A 22,775-nucleotide genomic window follows, 5' to 3' on the forward strand; every position below is an offset into this window, starting at 1 on the left:
TGGAGGTGCGCTCAGCGCGGCTCCCATATGATTGCGCACTGGTGTGCGTCTGGGCCGTGACAGCGTGGCACGCGAATGTCTGTGCTGCATTGGATCAGTCTCCTTTCTTTAACAGGCAAAAGCTTTATAACCTCACTAATGCCTTGCATCGTCTATATTAGATATATAACAACGGGCGGGTGCGGTTCTGATTAAATGTTAGAACGGGTGGATGGCGGATGGTTGACGACTTTCTGAAGCGGTTGCGGATGAAATAATTGCCTATCCGCGCATCTCTATGGCAAACTCATCCCGCGGGCCGGATAAAACCTGTTCACTGGCCGGATGGGATCAATAACAGTGCTAGGAAAACTATTTTTGAGGTGGTACTGTACTTGAGATAAAAAAAATTTTTTTTAAAAACCCTTCATAACCATTAGTGTTCGGGTAAATCCAAAGCCTTTATTTTAAAGAGACATTTTTGGACAATTGAAGGCTTCCAACTTTTTAGGTCATGCTTGGATGGGTTTAGCGTAGAAGAAGAGCTTTTTTGGGTGTTTACAATGATAAACGTTACTTTCATTGAAGTATTTCCACTCCCTGTAAGTGTCCCAATACTTTTGTCCTTAATACAATATAAAGCAATTATAAAATCGATTCCTAAATCACACTCACACACACACACATTCTGCAGATGACTCACTGTTCTGGCCATAACGTCGCACATCCATCACCAGGCTGCCCTCCTGCAGGGCCTCCTCCATGCCTGCCTTCCAGTCCAGATAGCTCATGTCTGCCACCCGGTGGCCGTTCACCGTCAGCACCTCGTCCCCGGGCTTCAACTGGAACATCTCAGCTGGGCTGCCTGCGGGGAAAGACACAAAAACAGGACTGTGTCGGAGCCTGACAATATATGCAGTGAAATAATGTGGCAACTGGTGTGCCAAGCTAACTGCGTTGTGTAGAAGTCTCGGTGGAAAAGCTAGGCTCAAGACCCAGAAGGTCTGGCCCAGATAGATGCTGCCCTACATAGGTCTGGAACCGCAGTGATCTAGAAACCACTATGCATGCAACAAAAAAGCTGCACCTTTGCTATAACTTTGCCCATTTCTACAATGTGGTAAACACTCCCCTTAAAATGTCGCTATTGATCATTTTGCGCTTACGAAAACAGGAATGAGCAGGTACTACATCTAGTACCTGGTCAGTTAGCGTTCTAAGTAGGCTGGCTGACACTCATTGGTTGAGCAAACTCGTCATGATAACATTAAAAACGACAACAATAGCATGATCTATATACCTTTGCTGTAGAAAGCCATTTTTTTCTTACCAGCAACCACATGAAGACCACCAGAAGTAAATACAGTGGACCCTTCTTGTCCTCCGCTGCTTGTTAGCTTGTCTCGTTCCGAATGATGCATTCAAAGCAACATGGTATAGAGGGTTTCTGGCCGTACTATTTTGTAACAGTAAGGCGGAGAATTGGGCAGTGGAAAGGCGCCAATTGTTCTACATTATGTTAGTGTTCCATCCATCCATCCATCTTCTTCCGCTTATCCGAGGTCGGGTCGCGGGGGCAGCAGCCTAAGCAGGGAAGCCCAGACTTCCCTCTCCCCAGCCACTTCGTCCAGCTCCTCCCGGGGGATCCCGAGGCGTTCCCAGGCCAGCCGGGAGACATAGTCTTCCCAGCGTGTCCTGGGTCTTCCCCGTGGCCTCCTACCGGTCGGACGTGCCCTAAACACCTCCCGAGGGAGGCGATCGGGTGGCATCCTGACCAGATGCCCAAACCACCTCATCTGGCTCCTCTCGATGTGGAGGAGCAGCGGCTTTACTTTGAGCTCCCCCCGGATGACAGAGCTTCTCACCCTATCTCTAAGGGAGAGCCCTGCCACCCGGCGGAGGAAACTCATTTCGGCCGCTTGTACCCGTGATCTTGTCCTTTCGGTCATAACCCAAAGCTCATGACCATAGGTGAGGATGGGAACGTAGATCGACCGGTAAATTGAGAGCTTTGCCTTCCGGCTCAGCTCCTTCTTCACCACAACGGATCGATACAGCGTCCGCATTACTGAAGACGCGGCACCGATCCGCCTGTCGATCTCACGATCCACTCTTCCCTCACCCGTGAACAAGACTCCGAGGTACTTGAACTCCTCCACTTGGGGCAGGGTCTCCTCCCCAACCCGAAGATGGCATTCCACCCTTTTCCGGGCGAGAACCATGGACTCGGACTTGGAGGTGCTGATTCTCATCCCAGTCGCTTCACACTCGGCTGCGAACCGATCCAGCGAGAGCTGAAGATCCTGGCCAGATGAAGCCATCAGGACCACATCATCTGCAAAAAGCAGAGACCTAATCCTGCAGCCACCAAACCAGATCCCCTCAACGCCTTGACTGCGCCTAGAAATTCTGTCCATAAAAGTTATGAACAGAATGGGTGACAAAGGGCAGCCTTGGCGGAGTCCAACCCTCACTGGAAACGTGTCCGACTTACTGCCGGCAATGCGGACCAAGCTCTGACACTGATCATACAGGGAGCGGACCGCCAAAATCAGACAGTCCGATACCCCATACTCTCTGAGCACTCCCCACAGGACTTCCCGAGGGACACGGTTGAATGCCTTCTCCAAGTCCACAAAACACATGTAGACTGGTTGGGCAAACTCCCATGCACCCTCAAGGACCCTGCCGAGAGTATAGAGCTGGTCCACAGTTCCACGACCAGGACGAAAACCACACTGTTCCTCCTGAATCCGAGGTTCGACTATCCGGCGTAGCCTCCTCTCCAGTACACCTGAATAGACCTTACCGGGAAGGCTGAGGAGTGTGATCCCACGATAGTTAGAACACACCCTCCGGTTCCCCTTCTTAAAGAGAGGAACCACCACCCCGGTCTGCCAATCCAGAGGTACCGCCCCCGATGTCCACGCGATGCTGCAGAGTCTTGTCAACCAAGACAGCCCCACAGCATCCAGAGCCTTAAGGAACTCCGGGCGGATCTCATCCACCCCCGGGGCCTTGCCACCGAGGAGCTTTTTAACTACCTCAGCAACCTCAGCCCCAGAAATAGAAGAGCCCACCACAGATTCCCCAGGCAAAGCTTCCTCATAGGAAGACGTGTTGGTGGGATTGAGGAGGTCTTCGAAGTATTCCCGCCACCGATCCACAACATCCGCAGTCGAGGTCAGCAGAACACCATCCTCACCATACACATACATGTTAGTGTTGTCATACTCAAAATCAGTTCTGGCCTCGACACAATTTCTGGAAGTTACGGCTTTTTCTTGGACCAAGATAGTAGGATGTGTTTCTTCAAGACCACTAAAGACAAAAACTTCATCATGATCCTTGACTGGGTCTTGACCAGGCTTGGGTTTGGTCGAACCTGCTATCATGAAGACACTTTGGTATGAAAGATTCTGAGGGTCTAGAGAAGAGTTCTGCTTTATACCTGGTTGGACAGACGCGACGTGGGCTCCAGTCGAGTCCCACCTCGTCTTGAAACCAAAGTCTAGACTGCTGTTGGGCTTCTGGTTCAGACTGATCCGCATCTCGCAGGAATTGTCCTACCAGGAAAGATCAGATATTTTAGGTTAAATGTGCAAACTATAAAAAGTCCTGTGCAGAAATTGGAAAGCAACTGGACTCTGTAAATTTGTCGTATTCTTAAGAGGTTTTTTTCTTCAGCAGACAAGCAGTATACAAAATTATCAGTGATTAGTCCATAGTTACCTGGCTGGTATCCTTAGCAGGAACTTTTCTCTTGAACGGAGCCGGGTCGGATAAGACGCTTGATGTTGTGGTGACGGTCTTCCCGGTAGTCTCCTTTTGATCCTCCTCATCGTCACTGCTGTTGGCGGGGCTCGACTGTGACTCAGCCTCGTCTTCTGGGGTCATGAACTCTCGATAGCGGCTCAGTACCGACGAGGTCTTGGTAACTGCGACGTCGCCATTGATGCGGTTGCTGGAGTCTTCTGACTGTGGGGGAAAACAATGCATCTCGGAATACCCGCTTTTGAGTCTTAATACAATATGTGTCTGGGACTTACTGTGAAGGACCTGGTAAGTGATCCGACACGGGATGACTGGGTGCCAAATGGTCTGGGTGCAACAACTGAGGTCAAGCGTGCACTGTCCGATTTCTGGTAGCTCCTTGGGAGGGAGGCGGACACCCGAGATATTGCTGGTCGATTAACTTCCATAGTGCTGGGCTGCGATGGTTTGTACGTTGCAACAAAGGCTGGGGGCTGCACCTTGACTGGGCTTTTTGGTTCCAACACTTTTTGTGGAACTCTGGGAGCAGGGACAAAGCTTGAAGTCTTCTCGGTTTTGGCAGTGTTGCTGTTTTCGAAGACTGAACTTTTCTGAGAAGATACAGCTCCTGAAAGATTGGATCTGTAGAATGAGGTGCGGCTACTGGTGCTGGTGCTGGTTCTGGTCCCTGCAGGGCTGTCTACCGTGTCAGATGCCTGCTTCGAGGACCTAAACCGTGTCTGATAAGCAGCCGGCGGATTATCCTCTTTCTGAGAAGGTGCAGATGTGACGGAGGACTCAAAAGGAGTGTCGATAGTGTAGCTTCTGCTAAGAACTTCTCGGGAGGGAGGGGTTGGTTTGTTAAATACGTCCCCGTCGTCGTCAAAGCTGAGCGACGAGATGCGGCTGCCGATGCTGTTGCTTCGCCTGTTGTCTCTGCGGACCCAGCAGAGGACAATAGAAGAAGTTAAGGAAATGGTTTAGGGCAGTGTTTTTCAAACTCACACATTTAAAAATGGTTACTTGTCCAAATGTATTTTATGATAAAGATAAAAACAACAACAGGACAGAAATGTAGGACGTCAAACATGAATGAAAAAAAGACATTTGACAAAAAATTGTGTGCTTTCTCGACCCCAACTAATTTTGGGTCCTGACTCTGTTTTGGAAACCCTGGTATTAGTTTTCTAGACTCTGCAGCATCGCGTGGACATCGGGGGCGGTACCACTGGATTGGCAGACCGGGGTGGTGGTTCCTCTCTTTAAGAAGGGGAACCGGAGGGTGTGTTCTAACTATCGTGGGATCACACTCCTCAGCCTTCCCGATAAGGTCTATTCAGGTGTACTGGAGAGGAGGCTATGCCGGATAGTCGAACCTCGGATTCAGGAGGAACAGTGTGGTTTTCGTCCTGGTCGTGGAACTGTGGACCAGCTCTATACTCTGGGCAGGGTCCTTGAGGGTGCATGGGAGTTTGCCCAACCAGTCTACATGTGTTTTGTGGACTTGGAGAAGGCATTCGACCGTGTCCCTCGGGAAGTCCTGTGGGGAGTGCTCAGAGAGTATGGGGTATCGGACTGTCTGATTGTGGCAGTCCGCTCCCTGTATGATCAGTGCCAGAGCTTGGTCCGCATTGCCGGTAGTAAGTCGGACACTTTTCCAGTGAGGGTTGGACTCCGCCAAGGCTGCCCTTTGTCACCCGTTCTGTTCATAACCTTTATGGACAGAATTTCTAGGCGCAGTCAAGGCGTTGAGGGGATCTGGTTTGGTGGCTGCAGGATTAGGTCTCTGCTTTTTGCAGATGATGTGGTCCTGATGGCTTCATCTGGCCAGGATCTTCAGCTCTCACTGGATCGGTTCGCAGCTGAGTGTGAAGCGACTGGGATGAGAATCAGCACCTCCAAGTCCAAGTCCATGGTTCTCGCCCGGAAAAGGGTGGAGTGCCATCTCCGGGTTGGGGAGGAGATCTTGCCCCAAGTGGAGGAGTTCAAGTACCTCGGAGTCTTGTTCACGAGTGAGGGAAGAGTGAATCGTGAGATCGACAGGCGGATCGGTGCGGCGTCTTCAGTAATGCGGACGCTGTATCGGTCCGTTGTGGTGAAGAAGGAGCTGAGCCGGAAGGCAAAGCTCTCAATTTACCGGTCGATCTACGTTCCCATCCTCACCTATGGTCATGAGCTTTGGGTTATGACCGAAAGGACAAGATCACGGGTACAAGCGGCCGAAATGAGTTTCCTCCGCCGGGTGGCGGGGCTCTCCCTTAGAGATAGGGTGAGAAGCTCTGCCATCCGGGAGGAGCTCAAAGTAAAGCTGCTGCTCCTCCACATGGAGAGGAGCCAGATGAGGTGGTTCGGGCATCTGGTCAGGATGCCACCCGAACGCCTCCCTAGGGAGGTGTTTAGGGCACGTCCGACCGGTAGGAGGCCGCGGGGAAGACCCAGGACACGTTGGGAAGACTATGTCTCCCGGCTGGCCTGGGAACGCCTCGGGGTCCCACAGGAAGAGCTGGACGAAGTGGCTGGGGAGAGGGAAGTCTGGGCTTCCCTGCTTAGGCTGCTGCCCCCGCGACCCGACCTCGGATAAGCGGAAGAAGATGGATGGATGGATGACTCTGTTTTGGAAACCCTGGTATTAGTTTTCTATTGCTGATCCTCTGCATTGGTTTGTATTGGCACAAATATAAGACGACCATGAAATTAAGATAAGATGATCTCTGTGTCGCCGGTGTGTGTGAGTGACAGGAAGAAAAGCCCTGACTCACTTAGTTGGTTTGCCTGTATAAATCTCCAGACCTTTAAAAGTACTTCAGTACTTCTTTAAAAAAAAAGTGTGTGTGTGTGCGTGTGCGTGTGCGTGTGCGTGTGCGTGTGTGTGTGTGTGTGTGTGTGTTTTGTCTCGTCTTGTCTTGTCTCATTGTAACAGTGGTACTATTGTATTGTTAGTGTACAGGAGCTTTTCTTGTTAGGGCCCGCATGGCCCATTGCAATGGGACATAAGGACCTATTGTTTTTCTAAGGTTTTATTATTAGGGCCCGCATGGCCCATTGTATAAGGACTCCCAAAGGGAGTCCTTATGCAATGGGACATAAGGACCTATTGTTTTTCTAAGGTTTTATTATTATTATTATTATTAGGGCCCGCATGGCCCATTGTATTAGGGCCCGCATGGCCCATTGTATAAGGACTCCCAAAGGGAGTCCTTATCCAATGGGACATAAGGACCTATTGAATTTCTAAGGTTTTATTATTATTATTATACCGGCCGCCTCTTTGAGCTGCAATTTGACCCACTTAACATGCTTCAAAACTCACCATATTTGACGCACACGTCAGGACCTGCGAAAATTGCCTTTTGATAAAAAAACCAAACCCCAAAAATAAAAATTGCGCTCTAGCGCCCCCTAGGGGAAAAAGAACTAGACTGCCTGTAACTCCCACTAGGAAGGTTGGAGAGACATGAAACAAAAACCTCTATGTAGGTCTGACTTACACCTACCTTTCATAATTGTACATTCTCGGGCTAAAATCAACAGGAAGTTGGCAATTCCCCCTTCAAGACAAAAAAGTACTAAAAACAGTCACTTTTGCCTCTTTGAGCTGTAATTTGACCCCCTTAACATGCTTCAAAACTCACCAAACTGAACACACACATCAGGACTGGCAAAAATTGCGATCTAATAAAAAAACCTAACCCCAAATCTCAAAATTGTGCTCTAGCGCAATTTTTTAATAAAACGCACAAAGAACTGTTTTAATAAAACGCACAAAGAACTGCTCCTCGGATGAAAAAACTGACAAAACTGCCTGTAACTCGCACTGGGAAGGTCGGAGAGACATGAAACAAAAACCTCTATGTAGGTCTCACTTACACCTACATTTCATAAATTGACAACCCCCAGCAAAAATCAACAGGAAGTTTGCTGTTCCCCCTTCAAAACAATTTTTTTTGTAAAAACCGGTCACCTTCCTTCAAAAACTATCTCCTCTGAGCGCGCTTGTCGTTTCGGCTTCAAACTAACACAGGAGAGAGATTAAACCCTTGTGTATAAAAGGACAGAACAGCTTTTTAATACCTGCTCCGGTTTTGATTTTATGACCCTTCAAAGACCCGCTGCGCTGCTGTTTTTTTAAGATGGCTGCTTAAAAGCAGGAAGCACCAACGTGCCCACACAATGCAGACAAGGTAGGTACACTAGACAAAAGTCTTGGGACACTTCAGACCAAAAGTAGACAAAAGTATTGGGACACTTATGACTAGCACCTGCCAAATACGCGGGCCCGACCAATGCTGCTTGCAGCTTTAATTTTTGTTTGTATAGTATTGTTGTTGTATTATATTGTTTTTGTTAAATGTGGAGTGCGTGAGAGGGGTTGGGGATATTATAAGCATCTGCTTCATCCAACCCCTTTTCAAGCCTTGCATAAATGTCTCTGCCAAAATGTAAAAAAAAAAATGTGTGTTGTTGTATTGTGCATGTTTGAAATAAATACTTCAAACAAAAACAAAAACCTCGTATATAAGACGCCACATCTTTTTAGATTTTATCCAAAGGAGGAAAAAACTACTAATATAACTGTATAAAACATTCATTCTCAAACTGTGGTACAAGTCAGGAATGCCAGAAACTGTTTCACTTAAATAACAACAATGTCCGACGAACCTGAATATAAGACAACTCTTTTTTTGAGAAAACCATTTTCAAGACAAGGACAAAAGTTCTTTTTTAACCAACTTATGTATTGCAATTAAACATGATATATTTCTTGCATGCATAAAGCTCTTCAATATATGGCGTCCTATGTTCAGGTTAGCTATATGCACAGTACACTTACCGGACACTTCATTAGGTACACCTTGATCCAATACTCCGTTTTGGGCATTTACCTGGCGTCTTGCATCTCCTTGAAGGTCTTGGACCTTCTGTCCTTGCCATACGTGTCCTGCTCAATCTTCTCCCTCTCCTCCTTCTTCCTCTTGATGTCAAAGTTAAGGCTACTGCGTCGGTTCTTCCATTTGCTTAAGTCCTGCGATGTAGAAAGGCGAAAAAAAAGCGTGTTCTATTTGGGTATTCTGGGCTCCTCCTTGGCTCAACACCCCTGTGGTTAGGGACCGTGTGACCCAAATGCTACATGACTTCACCATCAGACTGACACCATACTACTACTCACATGCACGACCTAATATACTCACATCCTGCCACTCGTCCTCGGTCTGCTTGACCTGCTCGCGATATTTCGCCAGCTCTTCATATCGAACCTGACGGGCGGCCGAGGTTTCCTGTTGGATGTCGCTTGTTGATTTGCTCCTTTGAAAAAAAAACAAAAAACGAGAGAATTTTAAAATGAATTCGGAAAAAATTAAGAGTCACAATTCCACTGAGAAGGGGCTTAGGTGTTTCAGGACTTTAAAATCAAATATACATCAAATTGAAACTAGGGCTGCAACAACTAATCGATAAAATCGATTATAAAAATAGTTTGCGATTAATTTAGTCATCGATTTGTTGGATCTATGCTATGCGCATGCGCAGAGGCAAATTTTTATTTTATTTTATTTTTCTATAAACCTTTATTTATAAACTGCAACGTGTACAAACAGCTGAGAAACAATAATCAAAATAAGTATGGTGCCAGTATGCTGTTTTTTCCCCCCAATAAAATACTGGAAAGGATAGAAATGTAGCTTGTCTCTTTTGTCCGATTATTAATCGATTAATCGAAGTAATAATCGCCAGATTAATCGATTATCAAATTAATCGTTAGTTGCAGCCCTAATTGAAACTAAAAATAACAACAAAATAAAATACGTTGTATTTCCCTGTTATGTTTACAGTCGTCTTCTCGTTTATCATTGGTTCTAAACTGGACCGCGAAATGTACATTTCTGGAAAGTATGGTTTTATGGCTTATGTTTATTTGAAACATGTAAGATACACATACTTGCCAACCTTGAGACCTCCGATTTCGGGAGGTGGGGGGAGGGGGGTGGGGTGGGGGCGTGGTCGGGGTGGGACGGGGGCGTGGCTAAAAGGGGAGGAGTATATTTACAGCTAGAATTCACCAAGACAAGTATTTCATATATATATATATATATATATATATATATATATATAAGAAATACTTGATGTTCAGTGAATTCTAGCTATATATATATATATATATATATATATATATATATATATATGTATTAGAGATGCGCGGATAGGCAATTATTTCATCCGCAACCGCATCAGAAAGTCGTCAACCATCCGCCATCCACCCGATGTAACATTTGATCAGAACCGCACCCGCCCGCCATCCGCCCGCACCCGCCCGTTGTTATATATCTAATATAGACGATGCAAGGCATTAGTGAGGTTATAAAGCTTTTGCCTGTTAAAGAAAGGAGACTGATCCAATGCAGCACAGACATTCACGTGCCACGCTGTCACGACCCAGACGCACACCAGTGCGCAATCATATGGGAGCCGCGCTGAGCGCGTCTCGCTGCCGGCGACGGCCGGGTATGGGCCCGACGCTCCAGCGCCATCCATTTTCAGGGCTAGTTGATTCGGAAGGTGGGTTGTTACACACTCCTTAGCGGGTTCCGACGTCCATGGCCACCGTCCTGCTGTCTATATCAACCAGGGTGAGCCCCACCCCTTTCGTGAGCGCACTGCGCGCGGAGTGACCCCTGTTACGCGCCCCCGGCAACAGGGGTGGCGGGCAGGTAAGCTGCGCGGGCGGAGCGCGCGGAGTGACCCCTGTTACGAGCCCCCGGCCACGGGGGTGGCGGGCAGGTAAGCTGCTTACCTGCTGCGCGGACGAGGCGGGGTGTCGGTGCGGTGGGCGCGGTGGTGACCCTGGACGTGCGTCGGGCCCTTCTCGCGGATCGCCTCAGCTACGGCTCCCGGTGGGGCCCTCTTGGGGGAAGGGGCCTCGGTCCCGGACCCCGGCGAGGCGTCGGGGGCCTTCTCTTTTTTTTTTTTTCTTCTGTTGTGGCATAAGCTGCAGGTGCCTGCTCGTTTTTCGTATGTGGGTAACAACATTTAACTATGTATATATATTTACCAATTGGTTTAACTGCCACCCGCCTGAATCTATTTAAAATCTAATTTTTTTTTATTTCAACCGCCCGACCCGACCCGACCCGACCCGCGGATAAAATCTAATTTTTTTTAATTTCATCCGCCCGATCCGCGGATAATCCGCGGACTCCGCGGTTGTGCCTGCAAACCGCGCATCTCTAATATGTATATATATATATATATATATATATATATATATATATATATATATATATATATATATATATATATTTTATTATATATATATTTTATTATTTTTATATATATATATATATATATATATATATATATATATAATAAATACTTGAATTTCAGTGTTCATTTATTTACACATATACACACACATAACACTCATCTACTCATTGTTGAGTTAAGGGTTGAATTGTCCACCCTTGTTCTATTCTCTGTCACTATTTTTCGAACCATGCTGAACACCCTCTCTGATGATGCATTGCTGTGTGGCACGCACAAAAGTGCTTTCATCAAATGCACTAGATGGCAGTATTGTCCTGTTTAAGAGTGTCACAACATTGCTGTTTACGGCAGACAACATTGCTTTACGGTATACAAAAAAAGTGACTGCTGTTGTTGTGTGTTGTTGCCACGCTGGGAGGACGTTAATGAAACTGCCTAACAATAAACCCACATAAGAAACCCAAGAACTCGCCCTCCATCATTCTATAGTTATAACGTGATTGGGCAGGTACGCTTTTTTATATTGTGGAGGACCTGAGTCCGCCTGAATTTCGGGAGAAAATTTGTCCAGGGAGGTTTTCGGGAGAGGCGCTGAATTTCGGGAGTCTCCCGGAAAATCCAGGAGGGTTGGCAAGTATGAAGATACATCACATATTTCCAGTTTCTCATTACAACATGTCCGAAAAGGAGTAGGCAGAAGCAGGGTTGATTTAATCCTACCCCCTTTTTCCGTTTCATAGCAATCGATAAAGTTTAAAATATTTATGAGGATTCTTCTTCTTTCTACTTTGTTAAAACTTTTTGAGTATGAAGAGTTTGTTCAAGTGGATCATATTAGTGCATTCTTTAACTTCTTTACTTAATCCATGCCATCATTTCATTCCTGATACTGATATATTAAAGGTTTTAGTGTTTTTAAATTAGATTTTCCTCTAATGTTATATTTCTCCTCTTGTGCCTTTTTGGCTAGCAGGTTATAGTTTGTGCATAATTTTAACTGTTTGCAACTGCACAAAATTATTGAATTTCGATATTTTCAAATCAATAAATAAAGGGTTTGTGCGTTCTCAATATCCAACATTAGCTAATATTATAACTGACCTTTTTTTGTAACACGGTTACTGAATGAAGTGTCATTTTGTAGTTATTTCCCCATATTTCTACACAATACCTAAGATATGGTAACATTCGCGAGCAGTAGAGAATATAAAGTGATTTTGTGACACATTTTGCTTTATTCATTTTTGACGTGTTTCTCGCCACCTTTTTGATTCAGTAAATATTTTTGCTTTATTCATTATTGACGTGTTTCTTGCCACCTATATTTTTCATATGAAATTTTCAGTTGATCTATTATTACAACTAAAAAGGTGTTTACTTTTACTCTTTCAATGTTTATTCAGTCTATTTGTAATTGTGTTTGACTTTCCCTTCTACTGTTACCAAATAGCATTATTTTAGCTTTACTGTTTTTGTAAAACTATCTCTTTCATTTAATTTAATTTAATTTCTTCTGTTATCACTTGTAATAGCTTCTGTGTGTTCTCTCCTGAACAAAACGCATTTGTGTCGTCTACAAATAATACTAACTTTAAGTCCTTTGTGACTTTACAAATGTCATTTATATATAAATTTAACAATTTTGGTCGCAGTATTGATCCCATACTTGCCAACCCTCCCGGATTTTCCGGGAGACTCCCGAAATTCAGCGCCTCTCCCGAAAACCTCCCGGGACAAATTTTCTCCCGAAAAACTCCCGAAATTCAGGCGGACCTGAGTGACGTGTTCACAACAACAGTGTCTACCGTAAAGCAGTTTGTCTGCCGTAAACAGCAATGTTGTGACACTTTTAAACAGGACAATACTGCCATCTACTGTACATGCATATGTGACCCACCCATAATGTGTTGATTTATTTATTTTATTTTGTGGTTTGAATTCGTTTTTGGAGCTGTCATTACACATTTATCAGTATTCACATTGGTCAGTAGGGGGCAGTAGGGCGTTTCTTCCCAATTGAATGCTATCGCCTGCAGACCGGAAGTGTCTTGTCATTCTGATGAGCGCGACCAGTCTGTGAACAATTGAAACGTCCTGTGTGCTTTTTCCTCCTGTATAACAGGTTAGTTTTGGTGAATCAACTCACTGAATAATATCCATGTGATCTTTATAAGTTTAAGTACACATTCTGATGGTGGAGCCTAACTCTAAAGTGTTTGTGAGTTGTATGGCGGATGGTTGACGACTTTCTGATGCGGTTGCGGATGAAATAATTGCCTATCCGCGCATCTCTACCCATTCAATTGGCCCATTTTTTTTTAAAATTTGTGAATAGCATCGCCATGGTAACACGAAATGTTGCCGATTTAAAGTACCGCCATTGGCGCAAGTGAGACCTTTCCGACGGTATAACATATGTGGGGGTTTGTTGGCTGGCGCGTCGCGTATTAATCGTAAGAGAAACGTGCGGAACTATAACAATAAACGTTGAAGTATGAGGAATAATATTATGGGCTGCTTGCATTGCAGCAGGCCCATAATAAGACATCAAAATAGACATACTGCAGATAAACACACTCTTCAAAACAACCAGCAACTTGTGAAAATACTGCTGTGCAATTTAAATACAATTATATACAGTATATATGAAAACATGACACTCCAATAGAACAATGCATTCTCACTATATATATATATTATTAATTTAATCAAAAATGTGTATTGATTTGGTCAACATCAAATTGCACAAGTTGGCTCATTTAAAATCAATAATAAAAGTTTGAATTAAAAAAGGAGACACATATCATCATGTGTCATGTGTTCGAATGATTTAATTGAAAATATTTGAATAGTTCTTGTTTTGTACATTTTTGAGAACCCGCTTGTTAAAATGACTTGACGAATGCAGTTGTGTTCTATGGGAACATCACATTTTGATGCTTGGCATACCATAATAAGTCACACCCGCACATGGTCAAACATGTCCAACAATGTCCATGTTTTGCCTAGATGCTGTTAGTCAAAACACACTTCCCCCCCCCCATTTTGCCCATGAGCAGTACACAAGGAGACCAACCACACAGGCGCGACACAAGCTGGGCTGATTAGTGAACAGCGCCCCCACTGGCCATCAAGAAAAACACAAGCAACAACACTCTACTCACCTGCACAAGTGAGTGTGTGTTGCTTTTGTGCGTACATCTTTTCTCCATTAACCATGGCCTTCAACTTGGCCGCCCCCGCCCCGACACACACACCACACACACACACACACACACACACCCCAAAATAGAGCGTGTCATGTGTTAAGCATTTAGCACAGCAGCAACAGCAAAAAAAAAAAAGCGAGCCAAATGCGCCACATTCCTGGGAGCGGCTCGTGTCAACTCACCCGTCGGAACTGTCTGACGCTTGCCGTTGTCTAGGAAACCACAAGGAGGAGAGGGGAGTCGGGGGCCAGAGACATGAGTGATTTCAATCAGCATGTGACTACATAGTTTTGACCTCTTGACCACCACAAATCTCTAAAGGTGACATTTCCCGCCAGGGAAAGTGTTGCAACAACCAGCGCTGAAGTATGCTCTGTATAATGGCCGCTTTGTGCTGGTGTGTGGGAGCAGATTGATGCTGCGGTCGCCGCGGAGACCGTCCGTCGGCGCTGTGAGGAATTTATGAAGGCTTTCCGGGCGGCCCGCGCTTCTGGAGCGTCTTAAGGTGTGTTTTATGACAGTGTGAGACTCACAACAGACAAGATAATACAACGTATCAATTCATGTCTTGTATTTTCTCCTAAAATCACAGGCAACTGGAGTTAAAAAAAACAGATTTTACTATCCAATTTCCTCATATGCTAAAAAGTGTTTTTATTCATTAGACTGCAGACAATATCAGGTGTCTATTTTTCTATTAGCTATATACAGGTAAAAGCCAGTAAATTAGAATATTTTGAAAAACTTGATTTATTTCAGTAATTGCATTCAAAAGGTGTAACTTGTACATTATATTTATTCATTGCACACAGACTGATGCATTCAAATGTTTATTTCATTTAATTTTGATGATTTGAAGTGGCAACAAATGAAAATCCAAAATTCCGTGTGTCACAAAATTAGAATATTACTTAAGGCTAATACAAAAAAGGGATTTTTAGAAATGTTGGCCAACTGAAAAGTATGAAAATGAAAAATATGAGCATGTACAATACTCAATACTTGGTTGGAGCTCCTTTTGCCTCAATTACTGCGTTAATGCGGCGTGGCATGGAGTCGATGAGTTTCTGGCACTGCTCAGGTGTTATGAGAGCCCAGGTTGCTCTGATAGTGGCCTTCAACTCTTCTGCGTTTTTGGGTCTGGCATTCTGCATCTTCCTTTTCACAATACCCCACAGATTTTCTATGGGGCTAAGGTCAGGGGAGTTGGCGGGCCAATTTAGAACAGAAATACCATGGTCCGTAAACCAGGCACGGGTAGATTTTGCGCTGTGTGCAGGCGCCAAGTCCTGTTGGAACTTGAAATCTCCATCTCCATAGAGCAGGTCAGCAGCAGGAAGCATGAAGTGCTCTAAAACTTGCTGGTAGACGGCTGCGTTGACCCTGGATCTCAGGAAACAGAGTGGACCGACACCAGCAGATGACATGGCACCCCAAACCATCACTGATGGTGGAAACTTTACACTAGACTTCAGGCAACGTGGATCCTGTGCCTCTCCTGTCTTCCTCCAGACTCTGGGACCTCGATTTCCAAAGGAAATGCAAAATTTGCATGGTTGGGTGATGGTTTGGGGTGCCATGTCATCTGCTGGTGTCGGTCCACTCTGTTTCCTGAGATCCAGGGTCAACGCAGCCGTCTACCAGCAAGTTTTAGAGCACTTCATGCTTCCTGCTGCTGACCTGCTCTATGGAGATGGAGATTTCAAGTTCCAACAGGACTTGGCGCCTGCACACAGCGCAAAATCTACCCGTGCCTGGTTTACAGACCATGGTATTTCTGTTCTAAATTGGCCCGCCAACTCCCCTGACCTTAGCCCCATAGAAAATCTGTGAAAAGGAAGATGCAGAATGCCAGACCCAAAAACGCAGAAGAGTTGAAGGCCACTATCAGAGCAACCTGGGCTCTCATAACACCTGAGCAGTGCCAGAAACTCATCGACTCCATGCCACGCCGCATTAACGCAGTAATTGAGGCAAAAGGAGCTCCAACCAAGTATTGAGTATTGTACATGCTCATATTTTTCATTTTCATACTTTTCAGTTGGCCAACATTTCTAAAAATCCCTTTTTTGTATTAGCCTTAAGTAATATTCTAATTTTGTGACACACGGAATTTTGGATTTTCATTTGTTGCCACTTCAAATCATCAAAATTAAATGAAATAAACATTTGAATGCATCAGTCTGTGTGCAATGAATAAATATAATGTACAAGTTACACCTTTTGAATGCAATTACTGAAATAAATCAAGTTTTTCAAAATATTCTAATTTACTGGCTTTTACCTGTGTATACAGTACAGGCCAAAAGTTTGGACACACCTTCTCCTCATTCAATCTTTATTTTCATGACTATTTATTTACATTGTAGATTGTCACATCAAAACTATGAATGAACACATGTGGAGTTTATGTACTTAACAAAAAAAGGTGAAATAACTGAAAACATGTTTTATATTCTAGTTTCTTTAAAATAGCCACTCTTTGCTCATTTGTACTTTTTCGGACACTCTTGGCATTCTCTCCATGAGCTTCAAAAGGTAGTCACCTGAAACGGTTTTCACATCACAGGTGTGCTTGAAGCTCACGGAGAGAATTCCAAAAGTGTGCTAAGCAGTAATTAGAGCAAAGGGGTGGCTATTGTCGGAGGCAGATATTTACATATATCCGAATTTAAGTTGTACTTCTTCCATTTCTTTGTCATATTTGAAAACAGCTCGTGTTTTCCACTTCTTCTCTTGATGCTCTGTCAGCAAGCATACTGTGTGTGTTAACCTTGAGTTCTTTGGAATGTATTATGGCTAGGGAGACGTTGTGCTTGTGTTATGGCTAGGGAGGGGGAAGGAAAGAGAGGTTTTTGGCGTTGGGAGGACAGACCATTTTGGGAGGCGCGATAGAATGTTTGAGGGTTAGACTGGTCTCAATCAAAATGTATATTGGCAAAGCTTTGAGAATATACAACAAAATACCTATTCTGTCTCTGGTGGTTTTTCAACTCAGCTTTAAGTGTCGGAAAGAACTTGGGAGCGAATTGTGACTTGAATTCCCTGGGAGGAACAACTGGTCCAAAACGCAACACTATTTTGAAGAAACTAGAATATAAAACGTGTTTTCAGTTATTTCACCTTTTTTTGTTAAGTACATAAACTCCACATGTGTTCATTCATAGTTTTGATGTGACAATCTACAATGTAAATAGTCATGAAAATAACGATTGAATGAGGAGAAGGTGTGTCCAAACTTTTGGCCTGTGCTGTATATTTTACAAATATATTAAATTAAAATGTTTGTTAGAATGAATGTTTCTGATAACTTAATTTAAATCAATTATAACTCCAAATAATATGCATTAAAAAATAATTAGTAAATGTCTTGCAAAATATTTACCATAATAATCATTTTATACAGTCTTATGAGAAGCATCCACTTTTTTTCTTTATTATATTATTTTATAATATAAAATAGTTTTGTATTTAATCAAAAAAAAAAAAATTACATCATCATGTTTATTATAATACATCCATTGTACGGTTAAGTCGCTGTTTCACAAAAAGCATGGCATTTCCAGTTTTTTTGCTCCATTATATTATTTTATTATAGAATTAAAATAATATACATATATTGCAATAAACATATCCAGTCACTGTTCAATGAAAAGCACCATTTTATTTGTGTTTTTTTGCATCCTTCTATTCTTTAATTACATTAAATAGTACTTGTTATATGTTCCCCACAAAAAAAACCATCACAATAAATAATTAAAATGTATTTATTTTTTAAAAATATATACTAAATAGTCCTTGAAAAAAGCATCAACTTGTTTTTTGCTTTATTATATTAAATAATGCTATTAATTGTATTTACCAAACATAAACACTCAAATTCAAATCATGTGAAGTATATAATCGCTATATTCTTTAATTACATTAAATAGTACTTGTTATATTTTCCCCACAAAAAAACATCACAATAAATAATTAAAACATATTTAAAATATATATATTTTTTTTTAAATATATACTAAATAGTCCCTGAAAAAAGAATCAACTTGTTTTTTTGCTTTATTATATTAAATAATGCTATTAATTGTATTTACCAAACATAAACACTCAAATTCAAATCATGTGAATTATATAATCGCTATATTCTTTAATTACAATAAATAGTACTTGTTATATTTTCCCCACAAAAAAAACATCACAATAAATAATTAAAACATATTTAAAATGTATTTATTTTTTTAAATATATACTAAATAGTCCCTGAAAAAAGCATCAACTTGTTTTTTGCTTTATTATATCAAATAATGCTATTAATTGTATTTACCAAACATAAACACTCAAATTCAAATCATGTGAAGTATATAATCGCTATATAATATTTGCTATAATCGACTTTTATAGTTACCCTTCAATGTAAAGATATATATTTATATAAATTCAAACAAAAATCACAACATTGAAAAATGTAATTCCATTTTGGGTTCAACTTGACATTTTCTGTGGGCGTTAAGATGAGACATGGTGCAGAAAATCACAGTTGAGGTAACTACTGCCACCTGGTGACACCACCTTTTTGCCCTTTTATTGAAAAACAGAGTCCTATATTTGACATGTTTTAATCAAATAGGAGCTCGGGTGTGTAAAACAGCACTGCAGGGTTTTGGGTAAATCCGATGATGTATTCATAAATCACACTTTAAAAGAAGTAACATGCAGCAGTTTTTGTGTTGCTCCTCACTAATCCTGCCACAGTGAGTCATTCCGACCACAAAAAAGCTCAAGAAATTCCAAAGCACAGACTTAAATACATTGAAAACCGCTTAAGTCGACATTTCTCGGATTGGCTGACTCATGTCGACATAACCGAAAATAGCCACATGTACTTGTGGTTTTCACCAGAGACAAAAAGAGAATGATTCTAAAGAGCACATTTTGTTTGTTGTGGAAAAAACTAAAATTGTTGACGAGTCTATTGTGAAAAGAATAAAGGATCTTTGGGTCAATCTTCTTATTATTAGTATGTTGTTATTGATTTGGACTAGGGCTGTCAAAGTTAACGCTGAGTATTAAGTTCCTTTAACGGCATTCATTTTATTGACGGGCAATTATCGCGCACGCCTCCTTTTTGACCGTCGGGCCGTTCCGAAGCCGGGGTGAAAATTGGCCGCATTCACTAGTAACTGATGAGCCACAAACGGGAAAATAGTGATCAGAAATGGAAAAGGAAAAAAAGCAGTACCGTATTTTCCGCACTATAAGGCGCACCTAAAAACCACAAATTTTCTCAAAAGCTGACAGTGCGCCTTATAACCCGGTGCGCTTTATATATGGATTAATATTAAGATTCATTTTCATAAAGTTTCGGTCTCGCAACTACGGTAAACAGCCGCCATCTTTTTTCCCCGTAGAAGAGGAAGTGCTTCTTCTTCTACGCAAGCAACCGCCAAGGTAAGCACCCGCCCCCATAGAAGAGGAAGCGCTTCTTCTTCTACTGTAAGCAACCACCCGCCCGCGTAGAAGAAGAAGAAGCGCGCGGATATTACCGTACGTTTCATTTCCTTTGTGTGTTTACATCTGTAAAGACCACAAAATGGCTCCTACTAAGCGACAGGTTTCCGGTTCATGAAAAGACGCAATCTCTCCATCCGCACACGGATTACTATTTCACAGCAACTGCCTAAAGACTTTCAAGAAAAGCTGGCTACTTTCCGTGCATATTGTAAAAACAAGATAGCTGAAAAAAAGATCCGGCCAGAGAACATTATCAACATGGACGAGGTTCCACTGACTTTTGATATTCCTGTGAACCGCACTGTGGATACAACGGGAGCACGTACGGTGAATATTCGCACCACAGGGAATGAGAAGTCATCCTTCACTGTGGTTCTAGCTTGCCATGCTAATGGCCAGAAACTTCCACCCATGGTGATATTCAAAAGGAAGACCTTGCCAAAAGAGACCTTTCCAGCCGGCGTCATCATAAAAGCTAACTCGAAGGGATGGATGGATGAAGAAAAGATGAGCGAGTGGTTAAGGGAAGTTTACGCGAAGAGGCCGGGTGGCTTTTTTCACGCAGCTCCGTCCATGTTGATATACGACTCCATGCGCGCCCACATCACGCTGGTTTTTAATATATTATTAAAGTTTGACTGACCTATCTGACTGTTTTTTTTACATTCCTTTAGCGCAGTTAGATGCGGCTTATAACACGGGGCGTCTTATAGGTGGACAAAGTTTTGAAATATGCCGTTCATTGAAGGCGCGGCTTATAACCCAGGGCGCCTTATGGTGCGGAAAATACGGTATATTATGGAAATATCAGGTCCAAAGTCATGGCAAGTTGTTCTTTCGACGAGAAAAGACGATTTTTCACCGTGAGCGTCTTCACTGGAGCAAATTGCTCTGTTCAGAAAGGTGGGCGGAGCTTCACTTCCGTGTTTAGATTACAGTTAAGGTGCATTGATAACGTCATTTTGAGTCACTTTTGTATTGCAAACAGTAAGCATACTTGCCAACCTTGAGACCTCCGATTTCGGGAGGTGGGGGCTGGGGGGCGTGGTCGGGGTGGGACGGGGGCGTGGTCGGGGTGGGGCGGGGACGTGGCTAAGAGGGGAGGAGTATATTTACAGCTAGAATTCACCAAGTCAAGTATTTCATATATATATATATATATATATATATATATATATATATATATATATAAGAAATACTTGACTTTCAGTGAATTCTAGCTATATATATATATTTATTTTATTATTATTATTATATATATATATATATATATATATATATATATATATATATATATATATATATATATATATATATATATATATATATATATATATATATATATATATATATATATATATATAAAAGAAATACTTGAATTTCAGTGTTCATTTATTTACACATATACACACACATAACACTCATCTACTCATTGTTGAGTTAAGGGTTGAATTGTCCATCCTTGTTCTATTCTCTGTCACTATTTTTCTAACCATGCTGAACACCCTTTCGCAGGTACCCAGAAAGGTTTCGAGTACCACCAAAAAAAACTGAATCTCTGAAGACAGTATACAAATCTGTGTTAAAGGTGTACAAATACTGTTTGTATAATAAGCATGTTATTGTTTACAAATGAGGGTTAAGAGTTCAGTACTAAAAAAAAAAAAAGAATGTGGCTTAAGTACAGTTTTGTAGGAATATAATAGAGTGATCTATGTTTGTCTGTTGCCATCTCCTGGTGAATGTTGGCTATAGCGTACTGGGGTTACTTTTTGGTTGGCCAACGATTTACGTGGTGAATTTCGGGAGATTTTCGGGAGAGAATTTGTCCCGGGAGGTTTTCTGGAGAGGCGCTGAATTTCGGGAGTCTCCCGGAAAATCCGGGAGGGTTGGCAAGCATGACAGTAAGGTCCGTCGTCAAGACATGTCAAGACACCTTCTCAAACCTAACACACACTTCCGGCTTCAAAATAAAAGTGCTATGCTTCACATCCGCTCTAACTTCACTCACAAAATAAAAATGTCTTACATTACGATCATGCTTTGTCAAATAATGTTTTGTAATGCAATCTGTGATAGTTCTACCTAAACAAATGCTAGTACGACAGTTGAGAACATATGGGAGATTTTTTGGTAGGCTGAAATAAAGTGTATATTTTTTTTTATAACTTGTTCTCAATTTTGGAATGATTAGCAGGCTGAATATGACATTTGTCGGAGGCAGATATTTACATATATCTGAATTACTTATTTTCTTTCATAGTCATATTTGAAAACAGCTCGTGTTTTCCATTTCATTTTCTTTTCTTTATTTAGCAAGTAAACTGTGTGTGTTAACCTTGAGTTCTTTGGAATGTATTATGACTAGAGAGACGTTGTGCATGTATTATGGCTAGGGAGGGGGAGGGAAAGAGGGGTTTTTGGCGTTGGGAAGACAGACCATTTTTGGCGGGGCAATAGAATGTTCTAGGGTTAGACTGGTCTCAAAAAGTATATTTGCAAAGCTTTGAAAATATACAACAAAATACCTATTCTGTCTCTGGTGGTTTTTCAACTCAGCTTTAAGTGTCGTAAAGAGCTTGGGAGCGAATTGTGACTTGAATTCCCTGGGAGGAACAACTGGTCCAAAACGCAACACATTTTATTAACAAAATAGAGAAGATTAAGTCATTGACATATGATTGACAACATGTCATGTACAGAATATAAGAAGCATTTATTCAGGTGGAAATATCACAGATTACATTAGCAACCAAAGCATGTTCGTAACAATCCGCATTTGATGTTATTAATGCGTGAACCTGGTATATAAAGATGGTGTAGCTCCTCCCCTCTCTTGGCAAGTGCTTCTAAAGCATTCTGCATTCCTACAAAAAACTAAAATCTGGCAAGACACCAACACACTGCAGGTAATATTTTTTATTACCATTAAAAGCGTGTTCATATCCATTTTTTTTGGTTGAGCTGATTAAAAAGCATAACGTTTAAAACATGTTTCATTAAAGCAAAAATAATTGTCCAGTCATTTAAAAGTTGAAAATCATCTGTCTCGGGTACACTTAT

General features: G+C 42.3%; 1 protein-coding gene across 7 annotated transcripts in view; it reads right to left on the minus strand.

Moving 5' to 3' along the window:
• The window catches only part of lmo7a (LIM domain 7a), a 214,623-nt gene that overhangs the window by 41,431 nt on the left and 150,417 nt on the right, over positions 1-22,775 (minus strand). For 6 of the 7 annotated variants that reach the window (XM_061970720.2, XM_061970719.2, XM_061970721.2 and 3 more), the window contains 7 exons: positions 14,384-14,413; positions 8,922-9,036; positions 8,616-8,755; positions 4,029-4,668; positions 3,712-3,957; positions 3,431-3,545; positions 683-844 (listed from right to left, as the gene is read on the minus strand). In XM_061970720.2, coding sequence (XP_061826704.2) covers positions 683-844; positions 3,431-3,545; positions 3,712-3,957; positions 4,029-4,668; positions 8,616-8,755; positions 8,922-9,036; positions 14,384-14,413 — 1,448 coding nt within the window. The remainder of the gene's footprint in view (positions 1-682; positions 845-3,430; positions 3,546-3,711; positions 3,958-4,028; positions 4,669-8,615; positions 8,756-8,921; positions 9,037-14,383; positions 14,414-22,775) is intronic. The other variant, XM_061970718.2, reaches the window with a different exon arrangement.

This window comes from Nerophis lumbriciformis, linkage group LG13 (genome assembly GCF_033978685.3).
Source record: "Nerophis lumbriciformis linkage group LG13, RoL_Nlum_v2.1, whole genome shotgun sequence".
Lineage (NCBI taxonomy): Eukaryota > Metazoa > Chordata > Actinopteri > Syngnathiformes > Syngnathidae > Nerophis > Nerophis lumbriciformis.